Source organism: Bemisia tabaci, chromosome 9 (genome assembly GCF_918797505.1).
Source record: "Bemisia tabaci chromosome 9, PGI_BMITA_v3".
Classification (NCBI taxonomy): Eukaryota; Metazoa; Arthropoda; class Insecta; order Hemiptera; family Aleyrodidae; genus Bemisia; species Bemisia tabaci.
In genome coordinates this window covers 18,829,956-18,848,020 of record NC_092801.1, presented here as the reverse complement: position 1 = coordinate 18,848,020, position 18,065 = coordinate 18,829,956, and the positions used below count along the sequence as shown (strand labels likewise).

Genomic DNA, 18,065 nt, shown 5'->3' with positions numbered 1-18,065 from the left:
GGACGGGACACGAGTAATTGCTGGAGTGTGGCGCGCCTTCAATCCGTCTGGCAGCAACATGCTTACACCCGTGGTCGAATAGTCGTATCACTGCGCCTGCCGTGAACGAGTTCAAATATCCTTTCCTACACGCGTAAGGAAGCGTATTTAGCTCCGACTGCAACGTTGCAGACCTCAACTAATGTCTTATTTTTAATCATTCTTGTTACGAAAGGCAAATACAGTTTTTCTAAACAATTTCCGCGGATTATCTTCATTCGCCGGAAATTTTGACGCAATATTTTCGCTCGTTTCATACCTCATTTTAAAAAAATGAATTTAATAAACCCAATCCGAGATTCTGAATCGTTACAATTTAGGGATACTTTCTCACTCAAATTGTGGTGAAAACGGGACAGAGAGTCAAGGACAATGACGTGCAGTCCTCCCTTCGCGGCGATTTTAGCGGCGCGCCAGCCAGGGAGATCGCACGGGACGGGACCCGAGTAATTGCTGGAGTGTGGCGCGCCTTCAATCCGGCTGGCAGCAACATGCTTACACCCGTGGTCGAATAGTCGTATCACTGCGCCTGCCGTGAATGAGTTCAAATATCCTTTCCTACACGCGTAAGGAAGCGTATTTAGCTCCGACTGCAACGTTGCACCCCTCAACTAATGTCTTATTTTTAATCATTCTTGTTACGAAAGGCAAATACAGTTTTTCTAAACAATTTCCGCGGATTATCGTCAGTCGCCGGAAATTTTGACGCAATATTTTCGCTCGTTTCATACCTCATTTTAAAAAAATGAATTTAATAAACCCAATCCGAGATTCTGAATCGTTACAATTTAGGGATACTTTCTCACTCAAATTGTGGTAAAAACGGGACAGAGAGTAAAGGATAATGACGTGCAGTCCTCCCTTCGCGGCGATTTTAGCGGCGCGCCAGCCAGGGAGATCGCATGGGACGGGACCCGAGTACTTGCTGGAGTGTGGCGCGCCTTCAATCCGGCTGGCAGCAACATGCTTACACCCTTGGTCGAATAGTCGTATCACTGCGCCTGCCGTGAATGAGTTCAAATATCCTTTCCTACACGCGTAAGGAAGCGTATTTAGCTCCGACTGCAACGTTGCAGACCTCAACTAATGTCTTATTTTTAATCATTCTTGTTACGAAAGGCAAACACAGTTTTTCTAAACAATTTCCGCGGATGATCTTCAGTCGCCGGAAATTTTGACGCAATAGTTTCGCTCGTTTCATACCTCATTTTAAAAAAATGAATTTAATAAACCCAATCCGAGATTCTGAATCGTTACAATTTAGGGAAACTTTCCCACTCAAATTGTGGTGAAAACGGGACAGAGAGTCAAGGACAATGACGTGCAGTCCTCCCTTCGCGGCGATTTTAGCGGCGCGCCAGCCAGGGAGATCGCACGGGACGGGACCCGAGTAATTGCTGGAGTGTGGCGCGCCTTCAATCCGTCTGGCAGCAACATGCTTACACCCGGTCGAATAGTCGTATCACTGCGCCTGCCGTGAACGAGTTCAAATATCCTTTCCTACACGCGTAAGGAAGCGTATTTAGCTCCGACTGCAACGTTGCAGACCTCAACTAATGTCTTATTTTAATCATTCTTGTTACGAAAGGCAAATACAGTTTTTCTAAACAATTTCCGCGGATTATCTTCATTCGCCGGAAATTTTGACGCAATATTTTCGCTCGATTCATACCTCATTTTAAAAAAATGAATTTAATAAACCCAATCCGAGATTCTGAATCGTCAAATTTAGGGATACTTTCTCACTCAAATTGTGGTGAAAACGGGACAGAGAGTCAAGGACAATGACGTGCAGTCCTCCCTTCGCGGCGATTTTAGCGGCGCGCCAGCCAGGGAGATCGCACGGGACGGGACCCGAGTAATTGCTGGAGTGTGGCGCGCCTTCAATCCGGCTGGCAGCAACATGCTTACACCCGTGGTCGAATAGTCGTATCACTGCGCCTGCCGTGAATGAGTTCAAATATCCTTTCCTACACGCGTAAGGAAGCGTATTTAGCTCCGACTGCAACGTTGCACCCCTCAACTAATGTCTTATTTTTAATCATTCTTGTTACGAAAGGCAAATACAGTTTTTCTAAACAATTTCCGCGATTATCTTCAGTCGCCGGAAATTTTGACGCAATATTTTCGCTCGTTTCATACCTCATTTAAAAAAAATGAATTTAATAAACCCAATCCGAGATTCTGAATCGTTACAATTTAGGGATACTTTCTCACTCAAATTGTGGTAAAAACGGACAGAGAGTAAAGGATAATGACGTGCAGTCCTCCCTTCGCGGTGATTTTAGCGGCGCGCCAGCCAGGGAGATCGCATGGGACGGGACCCGAGTACTTGCTGGAGTGTGGCGCGCCTTCAATCCGGCTGGCAGCAACATGCTTACACCCGTGGTCGAATAGTCGTATCACTGCGCCTGCCGTGAATGAGTTCAAATATCCTTTCCTACACGCGTAAGGAAGCGTATTTAGCTCCGACTGCAACGTTGCAGACCTCAACTAATGTCTTATTTTTAATCATTTTTGTTACGAAAGGCAAACACAGTTTTTCTAAACAATTTCCGCGGATGATCTTCAGTCGCCGGAAATTTTGACGCAATAGTTTCGCTCGTTTCATACCTCATTTTAAAAAAATGAATTTAATAAACCCAATCCGAGATTCTGAATCGTTACAATTTAGGGATACTTTCTCACTCAAATTGTGGTGAAAACGGGACAGAGAGTCAAGGACAATGACGTGCAGTCCTCCCTTCGCGGCGATTTTAGCGGCGCGCCAGCCAGGGAGATCGCACGGGACGGGACCCGAGTAATTGCTGGAGTGTGGCGCGCCTTCAATCCGGCTGGCAGCAACATGCTTACACCCGTGGTCGAATAGTCGTATCACTGCGCCTGCCGTGAATGAGTTCAAATATCCTTTCCTACACGCGTAAGGAAGCGTATTTAGCTCCGACTGCAACGTTGCAGACCTCAACTAATGTCTTATTTTTAATCATTCTTGTTACGAAAGGCAAATACAGTTTTTCTAAACAATTTCCGCGGATTATCGTCAGTCGCCGGAAATTTTGACGCAATATTTTCGCTCGTTTCATACCTCATTTTAAAAAAATGAATTTAATAAACCCAATCCGAGATTCTGAATCGTTACAATTTAGGGATACTTTCTCACTCAAATTGTGGTAAAAACGGGACAGAGAGTAAAGGATAATGACGTGCAGTCCTCCCTTCGCGGCGATTTTAGCGGCGCGCCAGCCAGGGAGATCGCATGGGACGGGACCCGAGTACTTGCTGGAGTGTGGCGCGCCTTCAATCCGGCTGGCAGCAACATGCTTACACCCTTGGTCGAATAGTCGTATCACTGCGCCTGCCGTGAATGAGTTCAAATATCCTTTCCTACACGCGTAAGGAAGCGTATTTAGCTCCGACTGCAACGTTGCAGACCTCAACTAATGTCTTATTTTTAATCATTCTTGTTACGAAAGGCAAACACAGTTTTTCTAAACAATTTCCGCGGATGATCTTCAGTCGCCGGAAATTTTGACGCAATAGTTTCGCTCGTTTCATACCTCATTTTAAAAAAATGAATTTAATAAACCCAATCCGAGATTCTGAATCGTTACAATTTAGGGAAACTTTTCCCACTCAAATTGTGGTGAAAACGGGACAGAGAGTCAAGGACAATGACGTGCAGTCCTCCCTTCGCGGCGATTTTAGCGGCGCGCCAGCCAGGGAGATCGCACGGGACGGGACCCGAGTAATTGCTGGAGTGTGGCGCGCCTTCAATCCGGCTGGCAGCAACATGCTTACACCCGTGGTCGAATAGTCGTATCACTGCGCCTGCCGTGAACGAGTTCAAATATCCTTTCCTACACGCGTAAGGAAGCGTATTTAGCTCCGACTGCAACGTTGCAGACCTCAACTAATGTCTTATTTTTAATCATTCTTGTTACGAAAGGCAAATACAGTTTTTCTAAACAATTTCCGCGGATTATCTTCATTCGCCGGAAATTTTGACGCAATATTTTCGCTCGTTTCATACCTCATTTTAAAAAAATGAATTTAATAAACCCAATCCGAGATTCTGAATCGTCAAATTAGGGATACTTTCTCACTCAAATTGTGGTGAAAACGGACAGAGAGTCAAGACAATGACGTGCAGTCCTCCCTTCGCGGCGATTTTAGCGGCGCGCCAGCCAGGGAGATCGCACGGGACGGGACCCGAGTAATTGCTGGAGTGTGGCGCGCCTTCAATCCGGCTGGCAGCAACATGCTTACACCCGTGGTCGAATAGTCGTATCACTGCGCCTGCCGTGAATGAGTTCAAATATCCTTTCCTACACGCGTAAGGAAGCGTATTTAGCTCCGACTGCAACGTTGCACCCCTCAACTAATGTCTTATTTTTAATCATTCTTGTTACGAAAGGCAAATACAGTTTTTCTAAACAATTTCCGCGGATTATCTTCAGTCGCCGGAAATTTTGACGCAATATTTTCGCTCGTTTCATACCTCATTTTAAAAAATGAATTTAATAAACCCAATCCGAGATTCTGAATCGTTACAATTTAGGGATACTTTCTCACTCAAATTGTGGTAAAAACGGGACAGAGAGTAAAGGATAATGACGTGCAGTCCTCCCTTCGCGATTTTAGCGCGCGCCAGCCAGGGAGATCGCATGGGACGGGACCCGAGTACTTGCTGGAGTGTGGCGCGCCTTCAATCCGGCTGGCAGCAACATGCTTACACCCGTGGTCGAATAGTCGTATCACTGCGCCTGCCGTGAATGAGTTCAAATATCCTTTCCTACACGCGTAAGGAAGCGTATTTAGCTCCGACTGCAACGTTGCAGACCTCAACTAATGTCTTATTTTTAATCATTTTTGTTACGAAAGGCAAACACAGTTTTTCTAAACAATTTCCGCGGATGATCTTCAGTCGCCGGAAATTTTGACGCAATAGTTTCGCTCGTTTCATACCTCATTTTAAAAAAATGAATTGAATAAACCCAATCCGAGATTCTGAATCGTTACAATTTAGGGAACCTTTCTCACTCAAATTGTGGTAAAAACGGGACGGAGAGTCAAGGATAATGACGTGCGGTCCTCCCTTTGCGGCGATTTTAGCGGCGCGCCAGCCAGGGAGATCGCACGGGACGGGACACGAGTAATTGCTGGAGTGTGGCGCGCCGTCAATCCGGCTGGCAGCAACATGCTTACACCCGTGGTCGAATAGTCGTATCACTGCGCCTGCCGTGAACGAGTTCAAATATCCTTTCCTACACGCGTAAGGAAGCGTATTTAGCTCCGACTGCAACGTTGCAGACCTCAACTAATGTCTTATTTTTAATCATTCTTGTTACGAAAGGCAAATACAGTTTTTCTAAACAATTTCCGCGGATGATCTTCAGTCGCCGGAAATTTTGACGCAATATTTTCGCTCGTCTCATACCTCATTTTAAAAAAATGAATTTAATAAACCCAATTCGAGATTCTGAATCGTTACAATTTAGGGATACTTTCTCACTCAAATTGTGGTAAAAACGGGACAGAGAGTAAAGGATAATGACGTGCAGTCCTCCCTTCGCGGCGATTTTAGCGGCGCGCCAGCCAGGAGATCGCACGGGACGGGACCCGAGTACTTGCTGGAGTGTGGCGCGCCTTCAATCCGGCTGGCAGCAACATGCTTACACCCGTGGTCGAATAGTCGTATCACTGCGCCTGCCGTGAATGAGTTCAAATATCCTTTCCTACACGCGTAAGGAAGCGTATTTAGCTCCGACTGCAACGTTGCAGACCTCAACTAATGTCTTATTTTTAATCATTCTTGTTACGAAAGGCAAATACAGTTTTTCTAAACAATTTCCCAAATCCCAGTAAAAACGCCAATATTTTTTATCGACTGTGGTAGAATTACCGAGATAAAAGTCTGTCTTGGTAAAATTACCAATAATCGGTAAAAAAAAGTGAAATGGTAAAGGTACCAACGGACTTTGGTGAAAACGCCGAGAATTTTTTTTCAGTGTCTGCCTAACTTTTTACAGGTTTAATTGATTAGGAAAACTTTGAAAAATTCCCGTCTCTTTATGTTCCGGAACAATCGTTTTTACTGTTGAGCGTATCATCCCATTCTGCTGTTCTCGTTTGACTCGCCCTTCCAAGTCTCGGGTGGCCCGTTTTTAATCGTTGATATTTTAAGACCATTAATATTAGTTTCCGGCACTCGACTACGTGTGCGACGTTGCCGGATTGACGCGGAAATTCTCTCCGTCCGGCGCTCAACCTGGAGCCAGTCCTGAAACCTGGCCGCGAGTCACTGAAAGCCCTTAATGCGCAAAACGTCCGCGGCCCTGTCAGCCCGGACATCGTTGTCAAGAGGTCACGAAAACCTTTAAATAGAATCCCGGTAAAAGACGGGGATATTCGCAGGCTTGCCACAGTCAGGGAATACCGGGAAACCGGGGAATGTGAGGGAATTTTTAATGTCAGAGGAAACCTGGAAATGGCAGGGAAAATTACACTGAAAAAAACACTCCGGCCGTGGAAGCCGTACTTACGGGCTATATAGAGATACCGTCCGTGTTCCGGGCTCAGAGGCCGAAAGTTCCGGGCGTAGCACCCGGAGCACTTCGACTGCTCCGGGTGCTACGCTCGGAACTTTCGGTCTCTGAGCCCGGAACACGGACGGTATCTCTATATAGCCCGTAAGTACGGCTTCCACGGCCGGAGTGTTTTTTTCAGTGTACGAAAATGTCAGGGAAAATCCTTAAGTCACCTTTATTTGCTTTCTAGAAGAAGTTTGAAGTTATGAACAACAAATTTGCTTGAAAACTATTTCTACTTCTGTCTTTTTCATCATCTGGCATATCTTCAATTGTCAGGGAATTTCACCAAAATGTGTCAGGGAACTTTAAATTCTGTGGCAACCCTGTATTCGAGTTAACCGTGCATTCCAATCAAAACATCTCCACAAGTTCCATTGATTTTTTGCTAAACTTGGCAACTAGCAGTAACGCCCTCGAATTTATTAATGATCTTTCAATGCTAATTAGTGTCTTAACTGGCCGAGCAAAATTGGCAAAAGTCACGTTTAAGTCCAGAAAAGGATCAGAATTTTTTTCCTCCAAAACTTCTGTTGGTACCCTGCATCAGTAGTTTTCAGCTCGTAGTCATAGCAACCCTTCCAATTTATTCATCTCATCATCTATTTAAAGACTGTAAAAAAATGTGGAGGCTGATTTTACTTCCCCGATGAGAAAGCCTTGAATATATATATATGAGATATTATGTTGACTTAAAGCATCGTCTCTTGTCGACAAAATTTTAGTTGTCTTTTTTTGTAGTTAAAGAAGCGGTGTTTTGTCATCGTTAAGTTTAAGTTTTACAAATTTGATAGCAAAACGTTTCTTCAACCAAAAGAAACCAAATTTTGTCGACAAGAAACGAGACTCTAGGCAGAATAATATCTGAAAAAAAAAGAAAAAAATTCTGTAGCCTTCATCGTCAAGGCCTTAACTTAACTTTTACCATCAGGATGGAAGAACAGCGCTAGGTCCACACTCCACACTATTCTGCGGGGAAAGCAAGGTCAAAGAATTGCGAAAATTTCATCAGACTCAAAAATTTGAACTCAAATGAGTAATGAGTATCAGTGCAAGCTGGAAGGGGAGAGTTTTCAGCTGAGGTAGATGTAATAGAACGCACTATAAGCTGGGGTCGCATCGAGAGACCCACATCGATTTAGGTCTTTTTAGACCTCATTGGTCTTCCAATTAGAGCTCTTGTTTGTTTCGTATGGGAATTCCAATGCATCTGTCAGAGCTGAACCCCCTCCCCCTCCCTCGCCCCTAAGTCTTGCATTAAATCTCATTTGAGATCAAGTTTTTGAATCTAACGGCATTTTGGGAATTTTTTGGCCTTGATTTCACCACAGATTTGTGTGGAGTGAGGACTCAGCTGTTTCGTACAGTCCTGTTATTTATTATCTAAGCCTTTTCTTCAGTCTCTTTTTTCTCTCAATTTTAACTTTCCTTTTTTTGGGGTCGAAAATAGATGTTAGAAGGAACCAGGGTCACTATTATGTCTTAAGCTAAATTTATTTCCAAAATTACCTATTTATAAAGCTGAAAATACCTACGTGACTCTTTTTGGTTTCCATTCGCATCCTCATAATAATTGTGGATTTGCGTTTAGATTCCGAATAAGTGGCAACACTGCGCTTGAGTCCAACTGACATGTAAATACCGCGCTCATCCACGCAATTTCCGTGCCTCGCCCGGCCGCAGTGCAAAATTTCCCTTTTTTCTGTCCTCACTGACGCTCGGGAAATGTTCTCTGAGCAGTTGGCAACGCATAATTTCACTGATGATTAGCCTGCATGAAAAGGGCGCATTTAGTAGATGAAAATTCACACGTCCTCGGCGTACTGTTGCAACGCGCGTTAATTTTCGCAAAAATTCGAGGGACGTGTGTTGGGAATTTGTCTCTCAGCTGTTGGCAACACATAATTTTACGGATGATTATTTGTCCAAATGAAGGGAGTGCATTTAGTCGACGGAATTGCATTGGCTCTCGTCGGACAACTACGCTTGTGGACGTTAATTTTTGAGGAAATCGGAGAAACGTGAGTGGGAAACTTTTCTCGTAATTTTCGATGAGCGGAATGGTAGGTTTTTGGCCACTTAAATATCCGAGCACTATTCTGCGGGCCGATTATGGAAATTCATAGACAAAGAAGACAAAAGAGATATGGAAGGATCCGATTGGTGGAAGCGGGTGGTTACAATGGACAAAGAAGGTAGGTAATAGACTAAGTAACGGCAACCCAAGAGGGGCCCGATAGTTAGTCCATCATCTTCTCTCTTAGTCTTGAGGAACCACTCTTTTCAACCAATAGGAAAGCTCCATACTCCCTATGTCGTCTTTGTCTATCGCTTTGTCTATCAATTTCAATAATCTGCCCGCTGCCGTGCTAAGGAAGTCGAAGAACGCCGTATGAACATTCGAGAGCTGCCGAATCTCCTTCGATAAAATGTGTATTCTTGGGGAAAGTCATGAATATTTTCCGTGAAATTTTCAGGAATTATAGGTGGAAGTGCAAGCAGGGTGTCTAGCATCAGGATTTTCCCGATTTTCTCGATTCTATCAAGATTTGAGGTCCATCAGGATTCGAGGAAAAATCGGTCGTAAAATCAGGATTTGAGAAAAGTCGGCCGTTGGATCGGATTTTTTATGGGTGCTTTCGCCTAAGCTCACTGGAAAAAAACACATTGGATCTAGACTCCAAACTCTTAAAAACATCGACAAGAAAAAATACTCTTGATTCAATCGGATTTTTGCTTAAATTAAGAACTAAGCCTCTTAATTTGAGCGGATTTCCTTTTGATTTAAGCTCAAATCTGATTGAATAAAGAGTATTTTTTCTCGTCAATGTTTTCAAGAGTCTGGACTCTAGATCCAATGTGTTTTTTTTTTTTTTTTTTCAAGTGCTCCTACAGAAATTTCAATTTTTCTCTGCAAAAAATCAGGATTTGGAAAAATTATGAAATCAAATCAGTCAAAAATCAGGAAAAATCAGGATTTTCCAAAATGAAAACTTTTCAGGTTACTTTGTTCGCAATTTAATCTAAAATATCTGGAAATTTTAAGGAAAAATATACATACATTTCGTCAAGAAACATGTTTTATATTCAGGGAAATTTGGCAACTCTCGAATGTTCATACGGCGTTTTTGATTTGGTACGACGTTCTTGATTGGCAGTATGATTGAGTACCAATTTCGCGCTGTATTCCCGCAAAATTACCTCAAAAATTGAGTAAGTAATGCTAATTCCTTTTTGCATTTATTTCTAGTATTTGACCAGTTCACGCGGTTTTTTCCTCTTCTTACTTGCGCTTGATGACTCATTCTCTCTAAACTGATAATAACTACATTATTAAATCATCGTCGTACAGTAGGTGGTTATATAGAAGCATCGCGTAAATGATTGTTTTTTCCGCGCGCGGCAGGAAATAATCTTATCTGCACGCAGGCTATCTCGAACGCTATTAACTATGTTTGACACACTTCAAGATTTCGAGCCCTCATTTCCGCTCAAGCAATGAGGTACTCCACTCTTGGAGTTTATTTTTCTAAAAGTATTTTTGGAAGTGTCGTTTACCCTTATCTTATTTTAAAGATTAAGCTGAAACCACTGAATGAACTCAAAACGAGCGTGAGTAGTATAAGACCTTCTTGTGAACTTGAAACAGTTTACTTCTCCGTTGTATATCTTTCGCAGGCAAATCGTCAAATCAGGCATTTTGTCAAATGCTTATAGGCGAATAGTCAAATATTTTGACTTGGATTGAAATTTTGCTTCTTTTGCTGATTTTAGACAAAGTAATTCATCGTTCCTGAAGGAGAAATCTCTATACAAATGTACTGCATAGACAATATTATTTAAACGATTTTTAGCTCTAGGACAGACATTTATGTTGATATTTGCAGCAAGTCATAAAACACAGCATTTTCACAATTTTAACTTTTAAATATATGAGAAGCATTTAAAGAGGAAGGAACAAGGAGAGTCCGTAGATTTGATGAGTCGTTTTTTTCCCAAAATAATGAAAACTCGGAAGCTTTCCGTCATACTTTTACATAATTTCGTAAACTCTCAAAATTTGATCCGCCTAGGCATTTGATAAAGTGCCTGATTTGATTAATTGTCTGCGACTTATCAATGAGAGCTTATGGACTATCACGTACCTAAATAAGAAAATGCCATTTCTTGCTCAGCCGTCCAGGAAACCCATTCCAAATGGAACAGAAAATCCTACGTAGTTTGAAAAGAAAATGGTCTAAGTAATTTTGCAATTTAATTGTTTTTTACTCGTTGCAAGGATTCCTCATTATTGATGCTTTAAGTTTCTAAGAAATTTTTATGTAGGTTCCCAAAATTTCCTTTCATACATCGATGGTAAAACTACAAAATTCCTCATCTCGGTTGCGGAGTTTCGAAATCTCCGCTTCTATTTTATTTTTTAAAAGGAGTTGAAACCAACATCATAGCTTGAGATTTTGACGGAATATTCTTCATAAAGAGTAGAAAAATTACTGAAATTATCAAAAACTTACGGTCAGTAGTTTTCTACGTATAGAAAATAAAGTATGACTGAAAATCTGCAACGCCGCAAACCGAGGTACGCCTTCTATAGTTTCATCATCGATATATTTGTATAAGTTATGAATAGTTATATCAATCGATTCTCTCTGTTACTGATTCATGCAAGGTTGAATCTCCTTCATCATATTAGGTATGCAATTTGCGCTTCTTAGGAGTTAGAATAGTTGTATGTTGCAATTTTCTCTTTCACCGGAAAGTTAAAAATTGAACGGAAGGAATGTAGGGGTAGGTGCAATTCAGTTACTCTCGTGTAGGAATTTATTCAACTCGTAGCATAATTAACTTAGTTCTGCAGAAGACAAATAAATATACCTTGGTACTTAAATAGAAAAACAAAATTTTAGCGAATAATGAGAATGAGTTTTCGATAACCATAACTACTTAATTTTGGAAAATTTTATACTAAAATAATGCGGAAACAAGCATATTAAACTTTTTTATTTTGGATTACGTACAAAACTGAATTTAAAGTGCTTCAGCAATCATTAGTATGTACAAATCAATGGCTGTAGCAGTAGCTAGTAGCTTATAAATAAGGTCAATACTACGCACAAAAAAGCCTTAAATACATAGGTACGCGACTCTAGGTCTTGGTTTTTGTCACCTCGGAAATTAACTAACTTACTAATACTCATGTACCTGTTTCATGATCAAAAAACGAATTCTTGCTCGCTGCAGATGAGTTTTACAATTTTAATACTTTATCCCTTGTCAAATTTTGTGAGAAACACAACCTCGTAATACAAAACCTTCTGGGGGTAAGCAGTAGCCTGGCGTGGCGTGGACTGTGAAAACCCATGGTAAAGAATCGATTATTAAGGTGTTCGCTGCAAAGACCCTGTTTATCGATCCTTTTCCATAGGTTTAAACGGCATAATAATCGATATATCGCAAAGTACGCCGAACGTCTGGAGTAATTGTATATGGAATCGGAATGCGAAAGTTAAGAGGAAACATTATTCTGCAAAAATGAATGTCTCCCGAGTAAATGGCTAAGTAGAACTTGGTCAGCAATGACGTCATGGAATTCCTGAATCTGGCAGTGGACTCTGTCTGTTTTCTTTTTTCTCTTTTTTCGAAAAGGATTAATGGGACAGAAATTGGCAGCGTATCCGATCATTAGTGTGGATTCAGGTGTCTCATTACATCGCAAACAAAGAGAATCGTAGCAGCGAAGCTAAATTGCCGAGAAAGAAAATTTTAGCCTCAATCGGAAATTGTTGGAATAGCGTTGACATAATGCGATTTCTTATGAGCGTCATAGGAACATTGTGTTGTGTTTGCGTATCGTTTTCCGTATCCTACAGCGTCCGCAGGGTCTTTTTAATCGTGCGCAGGTTTCCAAAAAAGTTTTGAAAACAACGAATGATCGTTTTATGAACGCTGCAGGAGAAATTTAAGCCACGAAATCTTTTTCGCTGAGAAAATATTTTATGTTCTCGGGTTACCTTCGGTTAACTTTGGAAGTGGAGCGTTGATTAATTCTGAGTTCGTGCCGATCTCAGCGCAGAGAGCTTTGAATTTTGCATAAAATACAACAGTGTGAAAACGGAAACCGTAGGTTTATATATTTTACGAAGGTTGTTTAGAAAAAATTAACTTTATTTTTATGTTTGTTTTTTTTAGATAATTATTAAATGATCTAGGATAAATTTTTAATTTTGGTCACATTTTAGAGTATACTTAAAAGTGCCTCGGGGTTCGTGTGTCAGTTTTTTCTAGCAGTTTTCGAAGGGCGGAAAAAATCGTTCAAAAAGTCGGGCGCATGTTCATAACAACTAATATATTTGGATGACCGTAAGACATTTTTTTCACATTTTGGTATTTCTTATTTCTTAGAATACCTGCCTAGGAAGAATTGAACCGTGTTTCTCAATTTACTCTTAATTTGTGATCGTCTGAAAATTAGTTTTCTGGGTTGTTCCTGCCCGCCTTGAGAATGCCCCCCCCCCCCCTTTCGTCCCTAGAAAAATTGTAGCCAGTTGACTGCAAAGATCCGATTATTCTAAACCCCCCTTTCTAGCAAATAATCCAACCCCCCCCCCCTGATATCTCATATCACATCTTAAATGATACTCAAATTCCCCTCATTTTTAATTTTTTACCTGATCAGTTTTTTCTGTCTTGTTACATTTTTGTCAACTTGTCTTTATTTTTTTTAAATCTCTATTTAATCTGCCTGAGTATTTTTATTGTAGTCTTGATGGCAGCCTTGCTGTCATTTTGATAACAGGCGAAATAATTAACATTTCATACTCATGTTTGTACTTGTGGCTAGAAGTATACTCTTGATAAATAAAAAGTTTTAATACCGTAAAATCCCCCTCTCGCTTGAATGTTCTACGATCACAGGGACGAATATTTTTTAAAGACCCTTTCACTAGTATTCAGAGGATGGTGGAGTATTTTGTTTTCGGGGATTCAACATTTTCTTGCAGGTAGTAGCACCCTTGTTGGTGGAAAGATACGGGTTAAATTGAGCACGAGACCGACATCTTTTATAGGCGAAACGTATGGTAGAATCATCGCCGAATTAGTTTAAGCACTCTCATACTGCAATAAACTATCAGTTGTGTTGAGCTTACAATTAGCACTGAAAGAATGTATTTACAAGATTCAAGGTGATGGATCATCTACCTCATGAAAGAGCGTAAATTTATCTGACGAGACCTCTGGTTAAGAATAACAAACATGTTTGATTATAGTTATTAAGTAATCGTAGCTTCTTTTGACACCTATTAAGACAAAGTATTCTAACTTTACCCAATTGATCCACCACCGAATAAAAAAGAATATGATGGCCTATGCCTGTGTCTTTTGCTCCTACGAACGTAATCTGACCTAATTGTTCTAAGTAGTTTGAAATTTCAAACGTAAATGAGATATCATATATTACCCTGCCTAAGCTATAATTTCAGTAAGTCTAGTCTAACTTACATTTTTAACCACGAAAAATCGCTAACTAACCTAAATTATATGTTTCCTATTTATTTCAAAAGATCAAACGTAAATGAATGCGTATATGTTACCTAACGTAGTATACAACTTTTCCTGCAAGTTTTGTTTCTTATTATTCTATGACTAATATTATCAAACTTACCTATCCTAACTTAAATGTTCCACACCGATTTAAGGATTTAAGCAAAAAAATAATAAAGCAGAAATAATATCGAACTTTATCTGCATTTCATTTTTTTTTTTTTTTTTTTTTTTTTTTTTTTTTTTTGCAAATCTGGCTTATGTCTACTCACAACTGTACATTTTAAGATAATCATCAACCAATCTAATCTAATTGTTTTCCAAGTTTTAGTTTTCATTTTATTTTTAATTTTTACCATTTTTTTTTGTAACTTTTCAATTATTTTATCATTTTTTTTATTTTTTCATGTTTGAAATTGTATCTGCTTTTTAGCTTACTTATCTAGAGATAGCCAACGCTTCATTATTCTAAATCAGTAGATTACTAAGTATCAGTAGCGATTCCCGAAAGTTGGCAACACTCTTTACCCTCCATTCAAATGAAGTTAAAACACTATATCCTTGGCGTTGCCTCACCTAAAATCGATATTTTTAATAAATTCGAATGAAGAAAAAACAGCGTTGCCAACTTGCAATATCGCCACTGCTAAGTATGCGAGGTGGAAGTTCATCAAACCGCGGCCTATTCGTCAAACAAATTGCTCAACTCAGCTCGTCTCTCAACAGCCAACAAGAAGGTACCTATAATTTTAAGAGTTGAATCTTTGGGTCCCGTCGGTAAAGGTTCCAATGCCTGTCACCGCGGAGATAGTGAAGGGTCCCGGTCCCTGTCGAACCCCTCCCCCCCCTTCTTATCCCATCTCCCATGCAAAATTTGTAACGGGATACTAGAACGCACGTCCCTTATTGGGACGAAATGATTAGCCTCGGCACTTCTCAAAATTTTAAGATCAGGAAAATAGAATAAAATCGGTCCAAACACTAATACTGTATGTCTAATATTACTGAATTGTGACTTTGCGAAAATTTCAGTAACTTGACATGATCTTTCCCTCCCAAATTGCAAATCCCGTAATGCAATGCTTGAGCAATCCCTAATGAAAACTAATTTTTTAGCTTTAAAATTTTATTTGGATATTGGAAATCTGTAAATTCGTGAAATACAATGAGATCTGTTTAAATGCCAATTTTTTCCGTCTAATTTAATGGAAATGTAACTTTTCGGAAATTTTTATAATTGACGCTCCCCTCCCCCCAGAAATCTGTAGAGTAGTAAAATATAATCCATTACAGAGCGACAAGTTCCTGGAAAGTCAGTAAAAACCTATAAGTCAGGGCATTTTTTATATGTATCGAACTCCGAATTCGTTTCTTGCAGTCAGATCATTGAAATTTTTCAATTTCAAGAGGTTCGCGCCTACAATTTTTCGTAATAATAATTTCTATGTGAAATCATGGGGGAAAAAAAACAAACAAAAAGTTGGAAAGTCCGGAAATTTTGCAGTCCAATAAGAAAATCTGTCACCCCGTTAGGTTGGCCCATAACGCTGCTTTCACTTCCAATATTAACCGAAATGTAACTCTTCGATGTACCAAGTAATAAACGTCACATATTGCACTTTCCTCTAGGTTGGCTCCATTCAGTAGTATACATATTTCTACTGGTTGCTGCAAGGATTCTACTGATAGATGTCAAAACTGATCGAGAAAATCATGAAACAGGTACATCAGCAGTTTTCCTAAAAGCGAAGTTTATTCACCTGATGGACTCATATTTTATGTCGGATGCACCGATTTTACCCTCTACCTATGTTCCCTAATGTCGGATAATCTGCGCGTACACACACACAAATAAACCGCACTTCAGACACAACAAACACAAAAAAAACTTGCCAGTCACATCAAACGGAATGGACCCATGGAACATGTAAAGCTGATACACTGAATAAACGATTTCTTGAGATATCATTTTGACTTAAAGCGTTGTTTCGTGTCAACAGAATTTGGGTTTTTGACCTAAATCTACTCGGATTTAACCCAAAGTCGGGTTTTTTATTAACCACACGAACGTTGTCTTGTTATCGTTTTTTTAACCAGTACTTAAACCTTTACAATAACAAGACGACGCTTTCTTAACTCCAAAAAACTGATTTTGAGTTGAATCCACACAGCTTTAACTTTAAAAAACCAAATTTTGCCGACAAGAAACAGCCTTTTGAGTCAAAATAATATCTCAAGAAATTTTTCAGTGTAGAAACAGCAACATCCCAAGCACAAATAGCACAGTGGATGTACAGCGGAATGGCTTTTGCGATATTCTCACCGGCAGAGGACTGTTTAGGTCCAGTCACACGATCAAATTGAGCCATCAAATTGGGTCTCTCATTGGTCGCATTCTCACCTCAGGTCTTTTTCCACCAATCAGAGCTTCAGTTTGATGGCTCAATTTGATTGTGTAACTGAACCTTTTGGAGGGAGACTCTGCGTTCGATTGATGACTAAAGTTCGCTCCCAGGAAGTATGAAATAATTAAAAACTACAAATAAATCAAGAAAGGAATAAAACGAAAGGAATGACTGAAGTTTCAATCTCAGCCCGCAGAGGTGCAGAAAGTTCCTTGCCTTCCCACTTACTTATCAATTCCCTTCCAACCCCTAACTTTCTTCTAATTTTTTTTCTCCAAATTTAATCTCTCACCCTTTATTTTTACCTTCTTCACTTTATTTCATTTCCTTTTTATTTTTTTTTATCGTATCAAGATTTTTCGGAAAATATGACGAAACTCACATTTTTCAATTACTTAACCAATTTTGAAAGTCCCTTATTTTTTATTTTTTTTCCTAACCTCCCTTTTAATTTTGCAACTTTTCTTCGAATTTTTTCAATTTTTTTCTCTCCAGATTCAACATTACCCTTTTCACTCTATTTCATTTTATTTGAATTTTTTTTTATCATATCAAAATTTTGCGGAAAAAATAACGAAAACATCGCTTTTTCAATTACCTAACCAATTTTGAAAGGCCCTAATTTATTTTTTTTTTTTTAAATTCAATCTTCCCTCTTACTTTTGCACTATTTCTTTTGTGGCATCATATTTTGATATTCCGGATAGTTTAATACAAATTATTCTTTTCAATTACCCAACCCATTTGTAAAGCCCATTATCTGCCAATTTTTTCAGGTTTGAACTTTTTCTCATTACTTTTGCGTTTTTTTTGTTTTTTTTTTTGTTTTAAATTTTATTTTATATTTTAAATTTAAATCATCAGCTTTGACGCAATTTTCACCCTAAAGCAAGCCGGCCTTTATATTCTCGAAACCTTCTCTCGTGACCTTCCCAATTGCGTGCGAGCTCCACTCGTCCCGCGGTCGAAAAGTCTCTGCACCCCTGCCCAGCCGTTTTCCAATTCGCTCAGCCTCAAACTTTTCAACGGGCATCTTCACCCGTGGTGAGTATCTAGGATGGACTTTTGGATTCCCGAGCGGAAAATGTCTGGATCGCTCTCATGTTTTCTTCTTCTTGAGCTTCGTCTTGGGCTTTTGTGGCTCCGTGTACGACTTCTTGTAGAAATCATAGAAAAGGTAGAAAACGACGATCACATCCGGGATGAATATCAAGGCCAGTCCTTTGGGTGCCTCGCAGGTCGGCATCAAAGCTTGCGATGCGTACATCAGGATCATCGTGAATTGTACCTGAAATGTAGCAAAACAGAATCGTCAAATCGATGATGACAGTCAGGGAAAACCGGGAAATGTCAGGGAAAATATGTTAAATCACCTTTATTTAGTTTTTAGGATGGGTTTGAAGTTTCATACAACAAACTTTTCTTGAAAACTATTTTCAATGGACCACTAGACAAGGTACGAATTTCAGCATTCTGACACATGTTTCTTAAC

The 18,065-nt window shown here is 39.9% G+C and overlaps 2 protein-coding genes across 2 annotated transcripts in view; one reads left to right on the top strand and one right to left on the bottom strand.

Moving 5' to 3' along the window:
• LOC109034810 (oxysterol-binding protein-related protein 9) overlaps window positions 1–18,065 on the top strand; it is a 109,342-nt gene that overhangs the window by 15,217 nt on the left and 76,060 nt on the right. The window lies entirely within an intron of this gene.
• The window catches only part of LOC109034811 (very long chain fatty acid elongase AAEL008004), a 34,085-nt gene continuing 27,626 nt past the window's right edge, over window positions 11,607–18,065 (bottom strand). Inside the window, exon 7 of the mRNA XM_019048169.2 lies at window positions 11,607–17,861. Coding sequence (XP_018903714.2) covers window positions 17,673–17,861 — 189 coding nt within the window. The 3' untranslated portion in view covers window positions 11,607–17,672. The remainder of the gene's footprint in view (window positions 17,862–18,065) is intronic.